At 36.5% G+C, this 17,566-nt stretch overlaps 1 protein-coding gene across 5 annotated transcripts in view; it reads right to left on the reverse strand.

Moving 5' to 3' along the window:
• Positions 1 to 17,566, reverse strand: part of GLCCI1 (glucocorticoid induced 1) — a 96,699-nt gene that overhangs the window by 43,159 nt on the left and 35,974 nt on the right. For all 5 annotated transcript variants that reach the window (XM_036010312.1, XM_036010313.1, XM_028526215.2 and 2 more), the window contains exon 3: positions 304 to 390. In XM_036010312.1, coding sequence (XP_035866205.1) covers positions 304 to 390 — 87 coding nt within the window. The remainder of the gene's footprint in view (positions 1 to 303; positions 391 to 17,566) is intronic.

Here is a 17,566-nt window from a genome sequence, read left to right on the forward strand (position 1 = left end):
CAGGAAATAGTAAGATAATTTGCTAAGACCAAAATAGGTTATAGGACCCTAACGGGCATAGCTCAGTCGGTTGGGCACTGTCTCACAAACCAAAAGGTCGCCAGTTTGATTCCCATGCACGGCATATGCGTAGGTTGTGGGGCCAGGTCCCCGGATGGGGGTGTGTGAGAGGCAACTGATCAATGCTTCTCTTGCACACTGATGTCTCTCCCTCCGTTTCTCCCTGTCTTCCCCTCTGTCCAAAAAATAAATAAATAAAATCTTTAAAAACTAGGTTATAGACTAAAAACAGAAATAGCTTACCTCTTTTAGTTGGTCAGCACTCCCCCATGATGCAGATCGCTGATGCGACCTCTTTTCTGCTCCCTCTTCCACCCAACAGCTAGGTGTCTTTATAAAAACAAAAACAAAAGAAAAAGAAGGAATTTTGTCTTTACTCCTTATTCTCAAAGCAACTAAAATATATTTCAAAATTTTTGTGCAAACCAGTTAAGGAGCTGTACACTAAATACTAAGGTCCCTTAAATGCTAAGATTTTCATGATCTTGTGTAATGTTTAAAACATTTTATCATATTCTGAATTAGACATGATCAGTTGAAGACGCCTCTGAGTAAAGTTACTAAAAACATTCAGTTTTTCACATCAACAAATTAATGAAACAATCAAATGTAATACAAAACACTAAATCCCAACTGATTAGTACCATTTAGTAGCTATATTTAAAATTAGGTAAATTAGGGAAAATAAAAACCACAACTTAAAGACAAATAGTAATGATTATCATAGTAAATATATATGGCTTTAAAAATTATTTTATGCCCTTGGCTGGTATGGCTCGGTGGACTGAGCACTGGCCTGAAACCAAAGGGCTGCTGGTTCAATTCTCAGTCAGGCCATATGCCCGAGTTGAGGGCCAGATCCCCAGTTAGGGGCATGTGAGAGACAACCACACACTGATGTTTCTCTCCTTCTCTTTCTCCTTCCCTTCTTTTCTCTCTAAAAATAAATAAATAAAATCTTTAAAAAATTATTATTATACACTGAAAAAAATCATTGCTTATGTTGAGGCTGTACCTATGGCTCCACATAATATATAGCTTCTTGTGGAAAAGCCATCAGTTCCACTTTATACAGAATGCTTGTAGACGACTTTTTACGTAATGGCCACCTCTTAAAAGTAATGAAACCAGTTACAATTGAAAGGTAATGGAATAAAAATACAAATAAACTCCTTAACAGTTCAAATACTAAAGTGAAGCTCTTTAGTCATAACAGAAAGAGAAAATATTTTACCCAATGGCAAGTGTAAGGATAAAAGGTATCAATATATTAAATAAGCTGCATGCAAAGAATTATTTAGTTCATAAAATTTCCTAAGTTCAGTTCTAGATAAGACAAACAACTCTGAAAATGACGAAGTCCTCAGGTAGTCCTATCTTTAATAATTTATTCTAAATAATTCAAGTTTCTTTTAGTCATACTTTTATTTTGCCAATTTATATGCCTTAATTTATTTTAATTTTTAAATTTCTAACAAGTGTAAACATTACTCTTGTCAAAAGTCAAATAATTAAGGATCACAATGTTTAAAACTCAAAGTACATTCACAGAAAATGAGTCAATTTTCTGGCATGTCCAGAAGTATTTAATAACGATGCTAATTATTTTCATTTTGTACAGCTCTAACATTTTCAAAGAACATCTATATACACTGTACCTCCAACTTAGAGATAAATCAATACTACAAGTTTTGCAAATGCTTTAATACCACTAAGCATGCCAATGGCAAATGGAGCTAAATCTGAGGTCTGTTATCTCACAAGATATCTTTCTTCACGTTATCATTTTTTTCTAAAACTGAATATAAAAACTTATTTGGTCATTTCAGAATGCACTATTGGTTATACAAAAGAAATAACAACTACAAAAAATATTAACGATCTGGAAAGCTAGCTAATAAAATAGTTTTTTAAAAGTACAAACCACTGAGTGCTCTCAATTATGTGGCTATAGAGTTACATGCACATAAACCATGTAAGTATATTCATCATAGTCTCAACTTTTAAAAAAATACTCCCCAAAGAGTAATTTAATTATAATCATATCAATTTAAAATAGTATAAAAGTGCTCTGGTCTACACATCTAGTCTATAGACTGCACTGTCCAGTACAACAGCTGGTAGCCACATGCAATTATTTAAATTTAAATTAATGAAAATGAAATAAAACTAAAAACTCAGTTCCTTAGTCACACTAGTACATGTTAAATGCTCAATAACCACTCGTGGCTAGTGGCTACCAGCTGCCACCTAGAACAGCACAGATATGGGACATTACCATCACTGCAGAAAGTTCTATTGAGAGCAGTGTTCACATTTAATCACTGACTTTTAACAAGTTGTTTCAGTCAAAGCAAAACCAAAAGATGGCTTCTTGGTTTATGAAAGCTATTTAAAGCTTATGCTTGTCAAGTCACAGAAGATGAAATCATTTGTATCTAATTTGTTAAATCTGAATATTTGAAAAATGTCTTATCATTTAAATGAGGAAAAACAACATCACGGTAGCAAAAGTTCTTTCCTTTCAACTCAGCAAGTGATAGCTTCCAGCTAGCCTGGTTTTCTGCCCATTAACCTAGAGTAGTATTTTATGAAGCATACTACTTATAACAGTGCTCGTGGATATAGGTCAGAATATATGACAAAAGGGTTCCGTGATCAAAATAAATTTGGGAAATAAGGTATACTACGCCTTCCTCTAATCAATGTACAATGTAATTAGCTGTTCAACAACTCAAATGTATACACACACACACAAAGACATATACTTTTTAAAAAACCTCCTTTATTTTCTTTCTTTTACTTATATGACCCAGAACACTTATTTTGGAAGTATACTCATTAACATCCTCCACAGACAGCTTGGGAAGCAATATTGTCCTGAATTAACCTGTACTATGTATGAGAGCTTGCTCTTCAACCCTGATACTGTGGGGATTCTTCTTTTCTAGCAGCTTCCACTTAGACAACCAAGGAAGAGAAAATAAACTTTGTGTACACTTGGGCAACGCAGGAACACCAAAGCCTAGCTCTAAGACTGCTGAGACAATGGTGGTTAATTTTTAAAAATCCCCTCTACGTATAAAGGACATCCATATGTGGAAGAGACCATTTTTCACTTTCACCTCTCAGAATCACCCCAAATCCAGCCTGTGAAGCTTTCTTCCCAGCCCTCAGGCCCATCCTCCTACCTCTGGTTTCCTGTGTGAGGACCACTCCTTCTCTGAGTGAAATACACAGAAAACAGTACTACTGCACAGGACTCTACATTTGTTTTGGAAGTTGTTTGTTTTTCAGACTATTTTTTAAGAGCAGTTTTAAGTTCATAGCAAAACTGAGAGGGTGTTATAGAGAGTTCCCATGAATCCCTGTCCCCACACATACCCAGTCATCCTCCACCAGAGTGGTACACGTGTCACAACTGATAAACTTACACTGACGTGTCACTATCACCCCCCAGTCAACAGTTTACATTAGGGCTCACTCCTGGTGTTGTATTGAATATATTCTATAGGTTTGGTTTGGATAAGTGTAAAATGTCATGTTGTCTATCATTACAGTATCACACAGAGTATTTCCACTGCCCTGAAAATCCTGTGTTCTGCCCATGCATTTTTCCCTATCCCCCAACCCTTGGCAACCGCTGATTTTTTTTTTTACTATCTCTATAGTTTTTCTTTCCCAGAATGTCATAGAGTTTGAATCACATAGTTGGCTGCTTTTTCAGAGTGCCTTTTTCCACTTAATATACATTTAAACTTCCTCCATGTCTTTTTATGGATTAATAAATAATTTCTTTATAGTGCTGAATAATATACTCTTGTCTGGGTGTACCACAGTTTCTTTATCCAATCACTTCTTTTTTAAATTTTTTTTATTTTTTAGTATATTTTATTGATTATGCTATTACAGTTGTCCCATTTTCCCCCTTCACTCCCCTGCACCCTGCATATCCTCCCCCACCCACATTTCCCCCCTTTAGTTCATGTCCATGTGTCATACTTGTAAGTTCTTTAGCTTCTACATTTCCCATACTATTCTTGCCCTCCCCCTGTCTATTTCCTACCTACCATCTATGCTACTTATTCTCTGTACCTTTTCCCCCCTCTCTGCTCCTCCCACTCCCCTGCTGATAACCCTCCACGTGTTCTCCATTTCTGTGATTCTGTTCCTGTTCTTATCATGATTGCTTCCAAGATTTGGCAATTAGAAATAAAGCTATTATACTGCCCCAGCTGGTATGGTCAGTTGGTTGGAGTATTGTCCCATAGCTGAAAGCTCGTGGGTTTGATTCTGGGTCAGGGCACATGCCTAGGTTGTGGGTTCGATGACTAATCAGGATGTGTATGGGAGGCAGGCAGTCAATGTTTCTCTCTCACTCTCTATCTCCCCTCCTTCCTCCCTCTCTAAAACATAATGAAAGAATATCCTCGGGTGAGGATCAAAAAAAAACACAACAACAAATAAAGCTACTATAAACATCCACATGCAAGTTTTTCTATAGATGTCCAATTTCAAATACTTTGGGTAAATACCGAGGGGCATGAATAATACTGAGAGCATGTTTAGCTTTGTAAGAAACTGCCAAGCTATCTTCCAAAGTGTCTGTACCATTTTGCATTCCCACCAGCAATAAATGAGAGTTTCTGATGCTCCGTATCATGGCCAACATTTGGGTTGTCAGTGTCTGGATTGGGGCCCTTCTAATAAGCATGTAGTGGTATCTCATTATTGTTTTAAGTTGCATTTCCCTGATAATGTGATATGGAGCATCTTTTCGGATACTTATTTGCCGTCTTCCTTGGTGAGATATCTATTAAGGTCTGTGGCCCATTTAAAAAAATCAGGTTGTTTTCTTACGTTGAGTTCTAAGTATTTTTTGTGTATTTTGAATAACAATCCTTTACTGGCTATGAATCCTGGTTACTTTGTTATTTGCATCTTTATTCACAAACTAGCAAGGGCAACTACATTGTCCTGCATTATCAATGTCAAAACAGATCAAAGTAACTCACAGCAAAAAAATACTGTTTTTAAATACTGATTTTTAATATGTAAGAGCCTAAACTCACTTCTAAAGAAAACCTTACAAAAAATAAAAATACTAATAAAAACTTCACAAAATTCTCTTAATCTTATTTAAAACTTTAAAAAATTATGGGAATATGATTATTGACTGCTAATTATTTTATTGTACTTATATAGATGATCCTTAGTGGCAAAGTATAGTACTGATAAACCTGGCAAGAAATGAAGTGGGAAAACATATTTGCCAATGATGCCTCGGACAAGGGTCTGATCTCCAAAATATATAAAGAACTCACATGACTCCACTCCAGGAAGACAAAAAACCCAATTAAAAAATGGGCAAAAGACTTGAACAGACACTTCTCCAAGGAGGACACACAGAGGGCCCAGAGACATATGACAGGATGCTCAGCATCACTAGCCATCAGAGAGATGCAAATTAAAACCACAATGAGATACCACCTCACACCAGCCAGAATGGCCATCATAAAGAAATCAACAAACAAGTATTGGAGAGGATGCGGACAAAAGGGAACCCTAGTGCACTGTTGGTGGGAATGCAGACTGGTGCAGCTGCTGTGGAAAACAGTATGGAATTTCCTCAGAAAACTAAAAATTGAACTGCCTTTTGACCTAACCATTCCACTGTTGTGACTATATCCTAACAGCCTTGAAACACCAATCCATAAGAACCTATGCACCCCAAAGTTCATAGCAGCACAATTTACAATAGCCAAGTGATGGAAGCAACATAAGTGCCCATCAGTAAATGAATGGATCAAGAAACTATGGTACATTTACACAATGGAATTCTATGCAGCAGAGAGAAAGAAGGAGCTCCTACCTTTTGCAATAGCATGGATGGAACTGGAGAGCATTATGTTAAATGAAATAAGCCAGAGGGTAAAAGACAAATACCATATGATCTCACCTTTAACTGGAACATAATCAACAAAAGAAAAAAGCAAACAAAATGTAACCAGAGACACTGAAATTAAGAACAATCTAACTCTAGCCACAGGGGAGGGGGTAGGGAACAATGGGGGGAACAGTGTCCAGGAACTACTATTAAGGACACATGGACAAAACCAAGGGGGAGGGTGGAAGCAAGGGAGGGAGGTGGGTTTGGCTGGGGTGGAGGGGGAGGGGTGGGGGCAAAATGCAGACAACTGTAATTGAACACCAATAAAATAATTTAAAAAAAAAGAAATGAAGTGTAACTCCTTGAAAATCAATGATATTTCAACTAATAATTAATAATGATTATAAACTAATTTTCACTTATAAAAAGGTTTCAAAATAGATAACAAACCCTTCATTATTTATAAATATATCATTTGACTGATAAAAATTTTTAAACTTTTAAAAAACTTTTACTTTAAAAGGTAACTTTGAAAAGTCTATCCTGATGAAGCTTTAAAAAGGAACACAAAAACATTATGATTCTAACACTACTTTCCTTTGTTTTTCTAGTAACTGTATGTAAATATAGTCAGTCTAATAACCAGCTATAAATAGCATCCTCACTTAGAAATAAAGAGTATAGAGAGTTCAGCTGAAAAAAGCATGAGGAATTCAGTGAGAGCAGCAGTTACTCAAACTTTTACCACACTCCAACAATGTACCAAGTTACATGCTCATTCCATCAGACCAGTTTCAGCCAGCGATCCCTGGATGAGCAGTATTGGCCTCAGCTGGGAACATGTTAGAAACGCAAATTCTCAGGTTCAATCCAAGAATTATAACTGGAATTTCTTAGATGGAGTCCATCAACCTGTGTTTTAACAAGCTCTCCAGATGATTCTCATGCAAGCTAAGGTTGGAAAAGCACTGTTAGATTAAGGAAAGAAAAATGAGTAAGAAAGAGATTCTGCACTCAAGAAGACATGCTGACCATATATGACATCACTCATTTTTCTTGTAGGCTAGTATTATAAACCAATATAATATCAATTTGCATATAATTACATCTTTAGACATTAACATAAGCTAACATAAATACTGTTTGGAGACAGGCAGAAAGTCAAATTGACAGGGAGAAATTTTTCTTTTCTGAGGAATACTGAACAACAGTCCTTAGGAAGGACTAACATGCCTGAGTATTTAAGTAAAATGTATAAAATCCATGTCTACTGAGTCCCCCATGTGTTCTGCACAACTGAATCGAGATCTGTGACGGAATGATTTGTGTATTCTAGATTATTAACCAGGGAACTTATAGAGAAGCTGTATTTCTGTTTCTAGATCTCAAGAGGAGGGGGAGAAAGGGTGTTGGTGGTAAATCTCTGAATTGCAATTTTTTAGAACAGGAAATAGCACAGAATCAACTATTACATCTGTGCTAGACATGATAAAATGAAATGATTTGACTTACTCTGTAAGAAATGCTAATTTGAGAAAAAGCAATCATAAATGTGCCAACAACCTTAAACATATTCACAGCAATTCTGTTTTCAAGAATTAACCTGAGATGTACACCAAAAGAAGCACTGAAATAAATTAAATGTCTACCAATAAAAAAATTACAATTGTGGCACATTCTTATAAGAACACAACCCCCCCCCCCCCAGCATGTGGACTAACATCCACATGCTTTAGGCAAATACAAAGAGAAAATATAAATAGGGGTGGGAATTCTAAATAATTCTATAGTAAATATATAATTTTTCAATTGAGTGAGAAAAACAATCAGAAAAAAGGACTTAACTATCATGTTTAGGAATATTGACTGGCATGAAAAAATACTAGGACTTAAGAAGGTTACAAAACACTACCTATAATATCACTTAAATTGTTTTTAAAATAGCTTTTAATTTTTTAAAATATAAATAATCAAAATATAAAAGGATATACATCAAAGTGATAAAATGGCTGTCTGGTTCTTAGAAATATAAGCAACTAAATTTTAATATCATGAAAAGGTTATACTCAGGGGATATATTAATCAAGACAAGGAATATTCTATAAAAATAAGTAATATCAACCCTAAGGAAGATATAATGTACATAACATCTTTAAACATCTACAATATTATCAAGATATATAAGGCAATGACCACTGAAAACAGACAACAAAAAATTCTAACCCACAACTGCAGCTCATGACAGAATAAGCGGACCTTTAAAAAGGGGGCTTAGAAAAAAATGGAAGAAGATTCAAATAAGCATATACTTATTGGATGGGAAGAATTAACATCATTAAAATGTCTATACTACCCAAAGCAATTTATACATTCAATGCAATTCCTATCAAGATTCAAATGACATATTTCACAGGACTAGAACAAATATTTCAAAAATTTATATGGAACCACAAAAGGCCCCACATAGCAACAGTGATCCTGAGGAAGAAGAACAAAGTTGGAGGAATCACACTACCTAATATCAAACTATACTATGAGGCCATAGTAATCAAAACAGCATGGTACTGGCATAAAAAGAGACACATAAATCAATGGAACAGAACATACAGCCCAGAAATAAATCCACACCTTTATAGTCAATTCACATGCAACAGAGGAAGCAAGCACATACACATACAATGGGCTAAAGATAGTTTATTCAATAAATGGTATTGAAAAATTGGATATATGCAGAAAAATGAAACTAAACCATCTCTTTACATCATACACAAGAATAAATTCAAAATGGATTGGAGACTTAAATGTTAGACCCGAAACCATAAAAATCCTAGAAGAAAACAAAAGGCAGCAAAATCTCAGATGTAGCTGAGATTTTTATCAGATATATCTCCCCAGGCAAGGGGAACAAAAGGAAAAATAAACAAATTATATAAAACTAAAAAGTTTTTGCACAGCAAAGGAAAATATCAGCAAAATAGAAAGACAGCCCACAGAATGGGAAAACATATTTGCCAATACATCTGATAAGGGGTTAATATCCAAAATTTATAAAGAATTTACAAAACAACACAGAAGAAAAACAACTCAGTTTGAAAATGTGCAACAGGCCTGAAGAGACACTTCTCCAAAGAGGACAGAAAGATGGTCAGGAGACATATGAAAAGATGTTCAATGTCACTATCATCAGAGAAATGAAAATTAAAACCAAATAAGATATTATTTTATACCTGTCAGAATGGCCATCATCAGTAAATCAACAAACAGCAAGTGCTGGTGAGGATGGGGAGAAAGGGGAACCCTTTTGCACTGTTGAAGGGAATGCAGACTGGTGTAGCCACTGTGGAAAGCAGTATAGAGATACCTCAAAAAATTAAAAATAGATCTGCCTTTTGACCCAGTGATCCCACTTCTGGGAATATATCTGAAGGAACCGAAAACACTAATTTGAAAGACAATGTGTTCATTGAGGCACTATTTACAATCGCCAAGATAGGAAGCAGCCCAAGTGTTTTATCAGTAGATGAGTGAATAAAAAACTATGGGGCATTTACACAATGTAATACTACTTAGCTGTAAAAAAAGAAGAACATTGTACCCTATGCAACAGTATGGATGGACCTGGAGAACATTATGTGATGTGAAATAAGCCAGTCAGAGAAAGACACATACCACATGATTTCATTTGCATGTGGAATCTAATGAACAAACTGAACTAACAAGCAAAATAGAGAAAGACTCACAGATAGAGAGCAGGATGGCAGCTAAGCAGGGGAGGGTAGTGGGTGGAGGGATTATGCAAAAAAGAAAAAGGACTCATGGACAAGGACAACAGGGTGGTGATTTTGTGTGGGGAGAAGGGTGTGTAAGGGGACTAAATAGTAATGAAGAAATAAAAATGTCAAAGAGTGTATCCAGAAAGTATTGATAGATATCTGAACCTAGAGAGCTGTAAATCTGCCAGAATATTACCCAGCCAGGCTTATTTCTAGCAAAAGTAAGATATAGATATATGAAGGAAAAAATAAAAATAAAAGAAACGGAATAATATAATAAGATTGAATATATAATTAATTCTATATCTAAAATAAAAGATTGTACTTCATTTTTAAGTACAGAACATTTTTAAAAAGTCATATATTAGTCCACAAAATATTTCACTGAAGTTTCCAAATACCTATAATTCTATGTTCTAATTATAATACCATCAAAACAAAAATTAAATTTTTCCTAGGAAAAGAAACTTTAACCACATAGAAATTAAAAACAAAACAAACAAAAAGTTCTCATATGCTAGACCGGAATAAAAACTAAAATTGCATAATATCTTAAAAATACAAATAATGGAAACATTATACACTAGCCAAAGCTGAGCTTAGAGGATAAGTCTTGGCATATATTACTAAACAAGAAATATCACAAATATGAAAATTGTGCATTCATCTCCACAATCTAGAAGAAGAACAATATGGACTCCAGGAAGGCAGGAGAATGGCAACGACAGAACAAAGACAGAGGGCAATGAACTAGAAAACAAAAATAGAAAAACCAATCTAACACCTTAAAAAGATTAAAACACTGTTTAACTTAGTAGTTCCTCAAGGGTTTTTAGGAACATGTACAAAGGACCCTTGGACAAAACCAAAGAGGTAGGAGATCAAGGATGGGAAGTAGGGAGGGATAGAGGGGAGGGGATGGTGGAGGTAAAATGGAGACAACTGTACTTGAACAACAATGAACAAAAATAAACAAAGACCTAAGAATCAAAAAAAAATAAATGAAATCACTTAAAACACAAAAATGCAATGTTAAAAATAAGAAAAAACTATAGATATACAAGACATTAGAAGAAATATCCGAGAGTACTTTGTGAAACTCTATGCAAATACACTTCAAATTCTGGATGAAATGAATTATATTCCAGCAAAATAAATGAAAAATTTCAACTAAATAAATAGAAACTAAAAGAGATCAAGAGCTATGGAAGAAGTTGAGATTTCCTAAAGAGCTACAATCCCAAAACATACAAGTCTACTCAACTTCATAGGTAAAAGTCTTTAGACCCAAGTAACAGACAACTGAGATAATTTTACACCATGTCAATGGAGAGAGGAAGGAAATCTTGCAAAAATCACTTTATGAAGCAAGTGTAACACCAATCTAAGGATTACATTAGAAAAAAGAAAAAACTTCAGCTCTAATTTCTGAATATTGAAACAAATAAATGTTAATACTTCATTTAACTAATTTTAAATTTCATATTATAAAAAGAACTCCACAAAACAGTAGCATTTACCCCATAAATGTAATCATAACCAACTATTAAGTGATCTATTAAATTCACCATGTTAGAGTCACGAGTCAAAAAAAATATTCATTTCAATGATGAAATGACATTTGGCCTATAAAGAACCACACCTGATTTTAAAAATCAAACAAAAATGATTACTAAAATCAGATGTGTGCTTGTCAGAATGAATACACTGGCTTTCTTTTTTAACTGAGGTAAATTGAAATAATCATATAAATTATAGGTGTACGAGATAATGATTTGATATTATATAGACTATGAAATGATTACAATAAGCCTAGTTAATATCCATCACGACACATAATTATAGAACTTCGTGAGACAAAAACTTAAATTTTCCTTTAGCAACTTTTGAATATGTGACATAGTATTATTACATAGTGCCATGCTGTACATTACATATCCCTGACTTCCATATGTCATAACTGAAAATTTGTACCCTTTCAACTCCCTTCACCCATCCCTTAGTCCCCATCTCTGGCAACCACCAATCTGTTCTCGGTGTGTGTGAGCTTGGTTTTGTGTGTGTTTATGTTGTTTTGTTTTGTCTTATATTACACATACAAGTGAGATTGTATGGTAATTGTCCTTCTCTCTCTGAATTATTACACTTAGCATCATTCCCTCAAGGTTCACCGATGGCTTTACAAATGGTAAGATTTTTTTTTATAAATGAATAATATTCCACTGTGTGATATATAGCATTTTCTTTATTCAGTCATCTGTCAATGCGCACTCAGGTTATTTCCATATTTTGGCTGTCACAAACAATGCTGCAATAAACATGGTGCTATATATATCTTTTTGTGTTTTCATTTTCATCAGATAAATGCCCAGAAGTAGAATTGCTAGATTATATCACAGTTCTTTTTAAATTTTTTGAGGTATTGGCATACTGTTTTCTGCAGTGGCTATAGCAATTTTCATTCCCAACAGTACACTAGGGGTTCCTTTTTCTCCACATCCTCATCAAAACTTACTTTTTGTCTTTTTGATAATAGCCATTGTAATAGGTGTAAAGTAATATCTCATATCCAATTAGATGGCTTTTATTTCTTTTTTCTTGTCTCATTGATCTGGCTAAGACTTCCAATACTATGTTGAGTAAAAGTGGCAAGAGTAGGCATTCTTGTGTTATCCCTGATCTTAAAGGAAAAGCTTTCAGCTTTTCACCATTGAGTATGATGTTAGCTGTAGGCTTGTAATATATGGCCTTTATTATGTTGAGATATATTACCTCCATACCTTGTTTTTTGAGAGTTTCTATCGTAAGTAGACGTTAAATTCAGTCAAATGCTTTTGTGGTATCTAGTGAAATGATTATATAATTTTTATCCTACATTTTGTTAATGTGGTGTATCTAGTTGATTTATCTGTGGATGCTGAACCAACCTTGCATCTCAGGAATAAATCCCATTTGATCATGGTGTATCATCTTTTCAATGTAGTACTGAATTTGGTTTGCTAATATTTTGTGGATGATTTTTGCATCTATGTGCATGAGAGATATCGGCCTGTAATTTTCTTTTCTTGTGGTGCCCTTGTCTGGTTTTGGTGCACAGCTCTTTAAAACTGCTTTCTAAAGCAAGTCTCCTGGCCACACTTAACTTCAAATGGGCAAAGAAGTATAATACTATCATGTACCAAGGAGAAAGAATGCAAATATTTAACAGCCTTCAACAGCACTATACCTGGAAATCAGAGGAAACACCTTTGATTATTGCTCTATATTATCTTTATTGTTTGTCCACTTTAAAAAGAATATGTTATTTTCTCATTTGACTTCAATTTATAAAAAAGGAAACTGAAGTTTAGCCACACAGCAGTTGATTCAATGGGCCATGACTTTTTGAAAATTACTTTCTATTGATTATGCTATTATAGTTGTCCCAATTTTTCCCCCTTTGCACCCCTCCACCCAGCACACCCCGCCCCCCCAACCTCAGGCCACCCTCAACCACTGTTCATGTCCATGGGTAATACATATAAGTTCTTGGGCTACTCTATTTCCTATACTGTACTTTACATCCCCATGGCTATTCTGTAACTACCTATTTGTACTTCTTAATCCCCTCACCTCTTCACCCATTTCCCTACACCCCCCCTCTCATCTGGCAACCATCAAACCACTCTCCATATCCATGGTCTGTCTCTGTTCTTGTTTGCTTAGTTTGGTTTTTAGATTCAGCTGTTGACAGATACGTATTTATTGCCATTTCATTGTTCATAGTTTCAACCTTTTTTAAAAAATAAGTCTCTTTAACATTTCATATAATAATTGCTTGGTGATGATGAACTCCTCTGGTTTTTCTTGTCTGGGAAGCACTTTATCTGCCTTTTGATTCTAAATAATATCTTTGCTGGGTAGAGTAGTATTGGCTGTAGGTCCCTGCTTTTCATGACTTTGAATATTTCTTGCCAATCCCTTCTAGCCTGCAAAGTTTCTTTTGCAAAATCAGCTGACAGTTTTATGGGACACCCCTGTAGGTAGCAAATTGTTATTGTCCTGCTGCATTTAAGGTTTTCTCTTTACCTTTGGTATTTCAATTATGATGTGCCTTGAAGTGGGCCTCTTGGCATCCATCTTGTTCGGGATGCTCTGTGCTTCCTGGACTTGCATCTCTGTTTCCTTCACCAAATTAAGGAAGGTTTCTTTCATTATTTTTTCAAATAGGTTTACAATTTCTTGCTCTTTCTCTTCTCCTTCTGGTACCCCTATGATGCAAATGTTGGAATACTTCCACAGGCTGCTTATACTATTCTTGTTTTTAGATTTTTTTTTTCTTCTTGTTGTTCTGATTGTTTTTTTGCTTCCTTATGTTCCAAATCACTGATGTGATTGTCAGCTTTATCCACGCTACTGTTGTTTCCTTGTAAATTGTTATTTATTTCAATTAGTATATCCTTCATTTCTACTGGATCGTTTTTATTTTATGGAGACTCTCAGTAAGTTCCCTGAGCATCCCACTAACCAGTGTTTGAACTCTGCATCTGGTAGATTGCTTATCTCCATTTTGTTTAGTTCTTTTTCTGGAGTTTGATCTGTTCTTTCATTTGGGTCATATTTCTTTGTCTCCTTCTTTTGGCAGCCTCCCTGTGTTTTTTTCTATGTATTAAGTAGAGATGCTTTGATGCTGTCTTGGTAGTATGGGCTAATGGAATGGGTGTCCTGTAGGGTACAGTAGCACAGTCTCCTTGCTTACCCAAGCTGGGTACTCAAGGTGCACCCTCCGTGTGGGCTGAGTACACCCTCCTCTTGTAGTTGAACCTTGACTGCTGTGGGCAGGTCAGTGGGAGGGATTTACCCAAGCCAGTCAGCTGTAAGGACTGGCTCTGACCACTGACCACCAACCTCCACCCTCCATGGAGGATCAGCTGTGCAGTGGCAGGATGGTAATGCTCTGACGTGGTCTGTAGTTGTCCACAGGGATGCAGGCTCTGGGATATCCTGGCTGGTGTAGGCCTAGGTCAGTCCCCACCTGTGTTTTGCTGAGGGCCTCTGAATGAGCTATAAAGCAGTCTAAGATGTCTGCTACTTGTGCTGGGCTTGAAGATTCCCAGGTGAAGCCACACTGTGAATCTAGACTGGCTGTTGCTAGTCCTGGGCCTGGGGCCACTTAGCAAGAGGTAGGGGGCTGTGAGCTCATTGAGGCCACTGTTACTTGTTTGATAGGATTTAGGAAGTTATAAAGCATAATCTAATACATCATTCATATGGAAAAGTCACAGTTAACAGTTTGGGTGGGCCTGTAAGTTGGGTGGGATAAAGTCTCAGGGAATCTCCAGGGCTGGGCAAACAGTGTTAGCCAGGTTGATGGAGTCTCAGATATGGCACTGGTCTGCCCACTCTGTGGCTCTGTGAGAGGAGGACGCAGAAAGGGACAATGGCCTCTGCCTGCCTTTCTGTGTGAGAGACAACTGTCCCCCCGCTCTCACCTTGACGCCAGACACTTCAGTTCCTCCCCATATGCCACTGGTGCCTTTCTAACTGCTACCCCAGTGCTGGAGCTCAGAGAGAGTAAATCTGAGTAAGTCCATGTATGGATTCTTTAAGGGGAACTGCTTGGGACTCCAGAAGTTTCTTCTATCGACTCAATCCCCATTGGTTTTTGCAGCCATAAGTTAGGGGGACTTATCTTCCTGACACTGGAACCCTGGGCCGAGGTGCCTGGTGTAGGGCTGGGACTCTTCGCTCCTGAGAGATCCTGCCCAAATTTTTATTCACCACACATGCATGTGGAACTAGCCTGTTCCACATCTTTGCCCCTTCTACCAGTATGGATGGATGTGGTTTCTTTAATTCTGTAGTTGTTCGACTTCCATTCGACTCAATTTCTGATGGTTCTGAGTGATGGCAGTTTTATATTTTAGTTGTAATTTTGGTGTGGTTATATGATGAGGCAAGCCACGTTTACCTATGCCACCATTTTGACCAGAAGTCTTGGCCATCACTTTCCCCCCACCATTTTATTTAAAAAAATTCAAACAGAACAGCTGAAAAAACTGCTTGTGAGTACTCACAAAACCAACAACTTATATTTTATAGTCAACTTTTTGCTGTATTTGCTTTATCACATATCTATACATCTATCCATAACTGAGCTGACTTTTATTCATTTCAAAGTTACTGGGTTAGCCAAAAAGTCCGTTTAGTTGCTTTCCATAACGTAAAAGACATTTTTCATTTTCACCAATAACTACTGTTTTGGATATTTTGAGTATGTTGTTATCTTCCACATGGTATAACACTGATTATTCTCAAGTAATGTCTTGATTTGATTGCTATCAACTTTGATGGGTGTACCTGACTGAGGGGCATAGTCCAGTGAGAAATCTCCAGGATGAAACTTTCGATATGTTCGATTGGTCACAGGACCTTTTCCAAACACTACACATATCTTTTTTTTTGCATTTCAGTTGCATTTTTCTTTCTTGAAATAATAAAGCATAATATGCCAAAATTATTTTCTTCCATCTTCAATATTAAAATGGCTACATAGAAATTCACCAATTTCGTTAAGCTGTCACAATACAATCTAACAAAACTGTTTCCAATGAAGTTAAAGGCAACTAAGTACTACTACAGCCATCTTATGGAAAAAAACAAATGATCTTTTTGGCCAACCCAAGAGTTGCAGACAGCAATATACTTCACCCCTAAACTATTCGAGTTCAATATTTATGTTCTATATTTTTAAAGTTATATAATAAAATGCACAAGTATCAACTTAGATCTAAGTTCTGACAAATGCATTCACCCATGTAACCAAAGCCTCTCAAGATATACATTTCCATCATCCCAGAAAGTTCCCTCATCCTGAGCCTTGATTTGAAAATAAGATCTGTCTCCAAAGTCCAGTCTTTCTCACATTATACTAATTTTTTTAAAAGGCCCAAAGTATAAACATATTGAATATTAAGAGTTTTATTGCCAAACCTCAATAATTAAGGTAGTTGAAATATGGAAATATGACAGGAAGAAAACACCAGAGATGCCCTCCACCAAGACCAGAGAGCCCAAGTATTTAATATCCGAGGCAAGGTGCCTGTACCACTTGCCCTCCACTAACTCTGACTAAATAAACAGAAACTTCTACTTCCCTCCCCCGGAGTTCAAAAGTTAATCCAGGAGGGAAGAATGTGACAATAAAAACCATCGCATATGTTTATCTCTTTTATCTTCAATTAAACTAATAAATACTTGGGGCCAAAACCATTTCTTTTGCTCGTGAGGCAAGCAGGAGGATAAGTGTTACATGCTTTAGTGACTACCATGACCGGCAGTGGGGAACTGGAGGAAAAAACAAAGCTTTGTGATCAACCAACTCTGGGTTCAAATCTCTTCATAAAATCTCTTCATATTTATCAGCTATATAAACATTACCAATTACTTAACTTTCCTAGGCTCAGTATCTCACCTGTAAGATGAGGCCTACATGTTATCTTTCTTTCAATGTTAGGTCTTCAAAAAGGACCTACGTGCAGAACCAGGCAAGGAGAGCCCCTACCCCGAACCTTTGAGCTCTGGGGGGGAGAACACTGGTCCTCTCCCAGCCATGTCCCTCTCCAGAGGGTGAAGCGGCTTTAGGACCAAAGGGACACGCACACCATGAACCCATGCCTCTGCCACAGGCTATGCTCTGGATAGTCCAGACCCAGGAACTCCTTGGTCAGACGGCAGCAAGCCAGCTTTCCAAGGTCTGCCAGGGCCTACTTCCTGAGGGAATGGGGATGAAAATCAATGTAAGGACTGGGCATTCAACATATGTGAAAAGCTACCCCTCAGGGCACAGAATGGTGTGGGGGTG

Source organism: Phyllostomus discolor, chromosome 10, assembly GCF_004126475.2.
Source record: "Phyllostomus discolor isolate MPI-MPIP mPhyDis1 chromosome 10, mPhyDis1.pri.v3, whole genome shotgun sequence".
Classification (NCBI taxonomy): Eukaryota; Metazoa; Chordata; class Mammalia; order Chiroptera; family Phyllostomidae; genus Phyllostomus; species Phyllostomus discolor.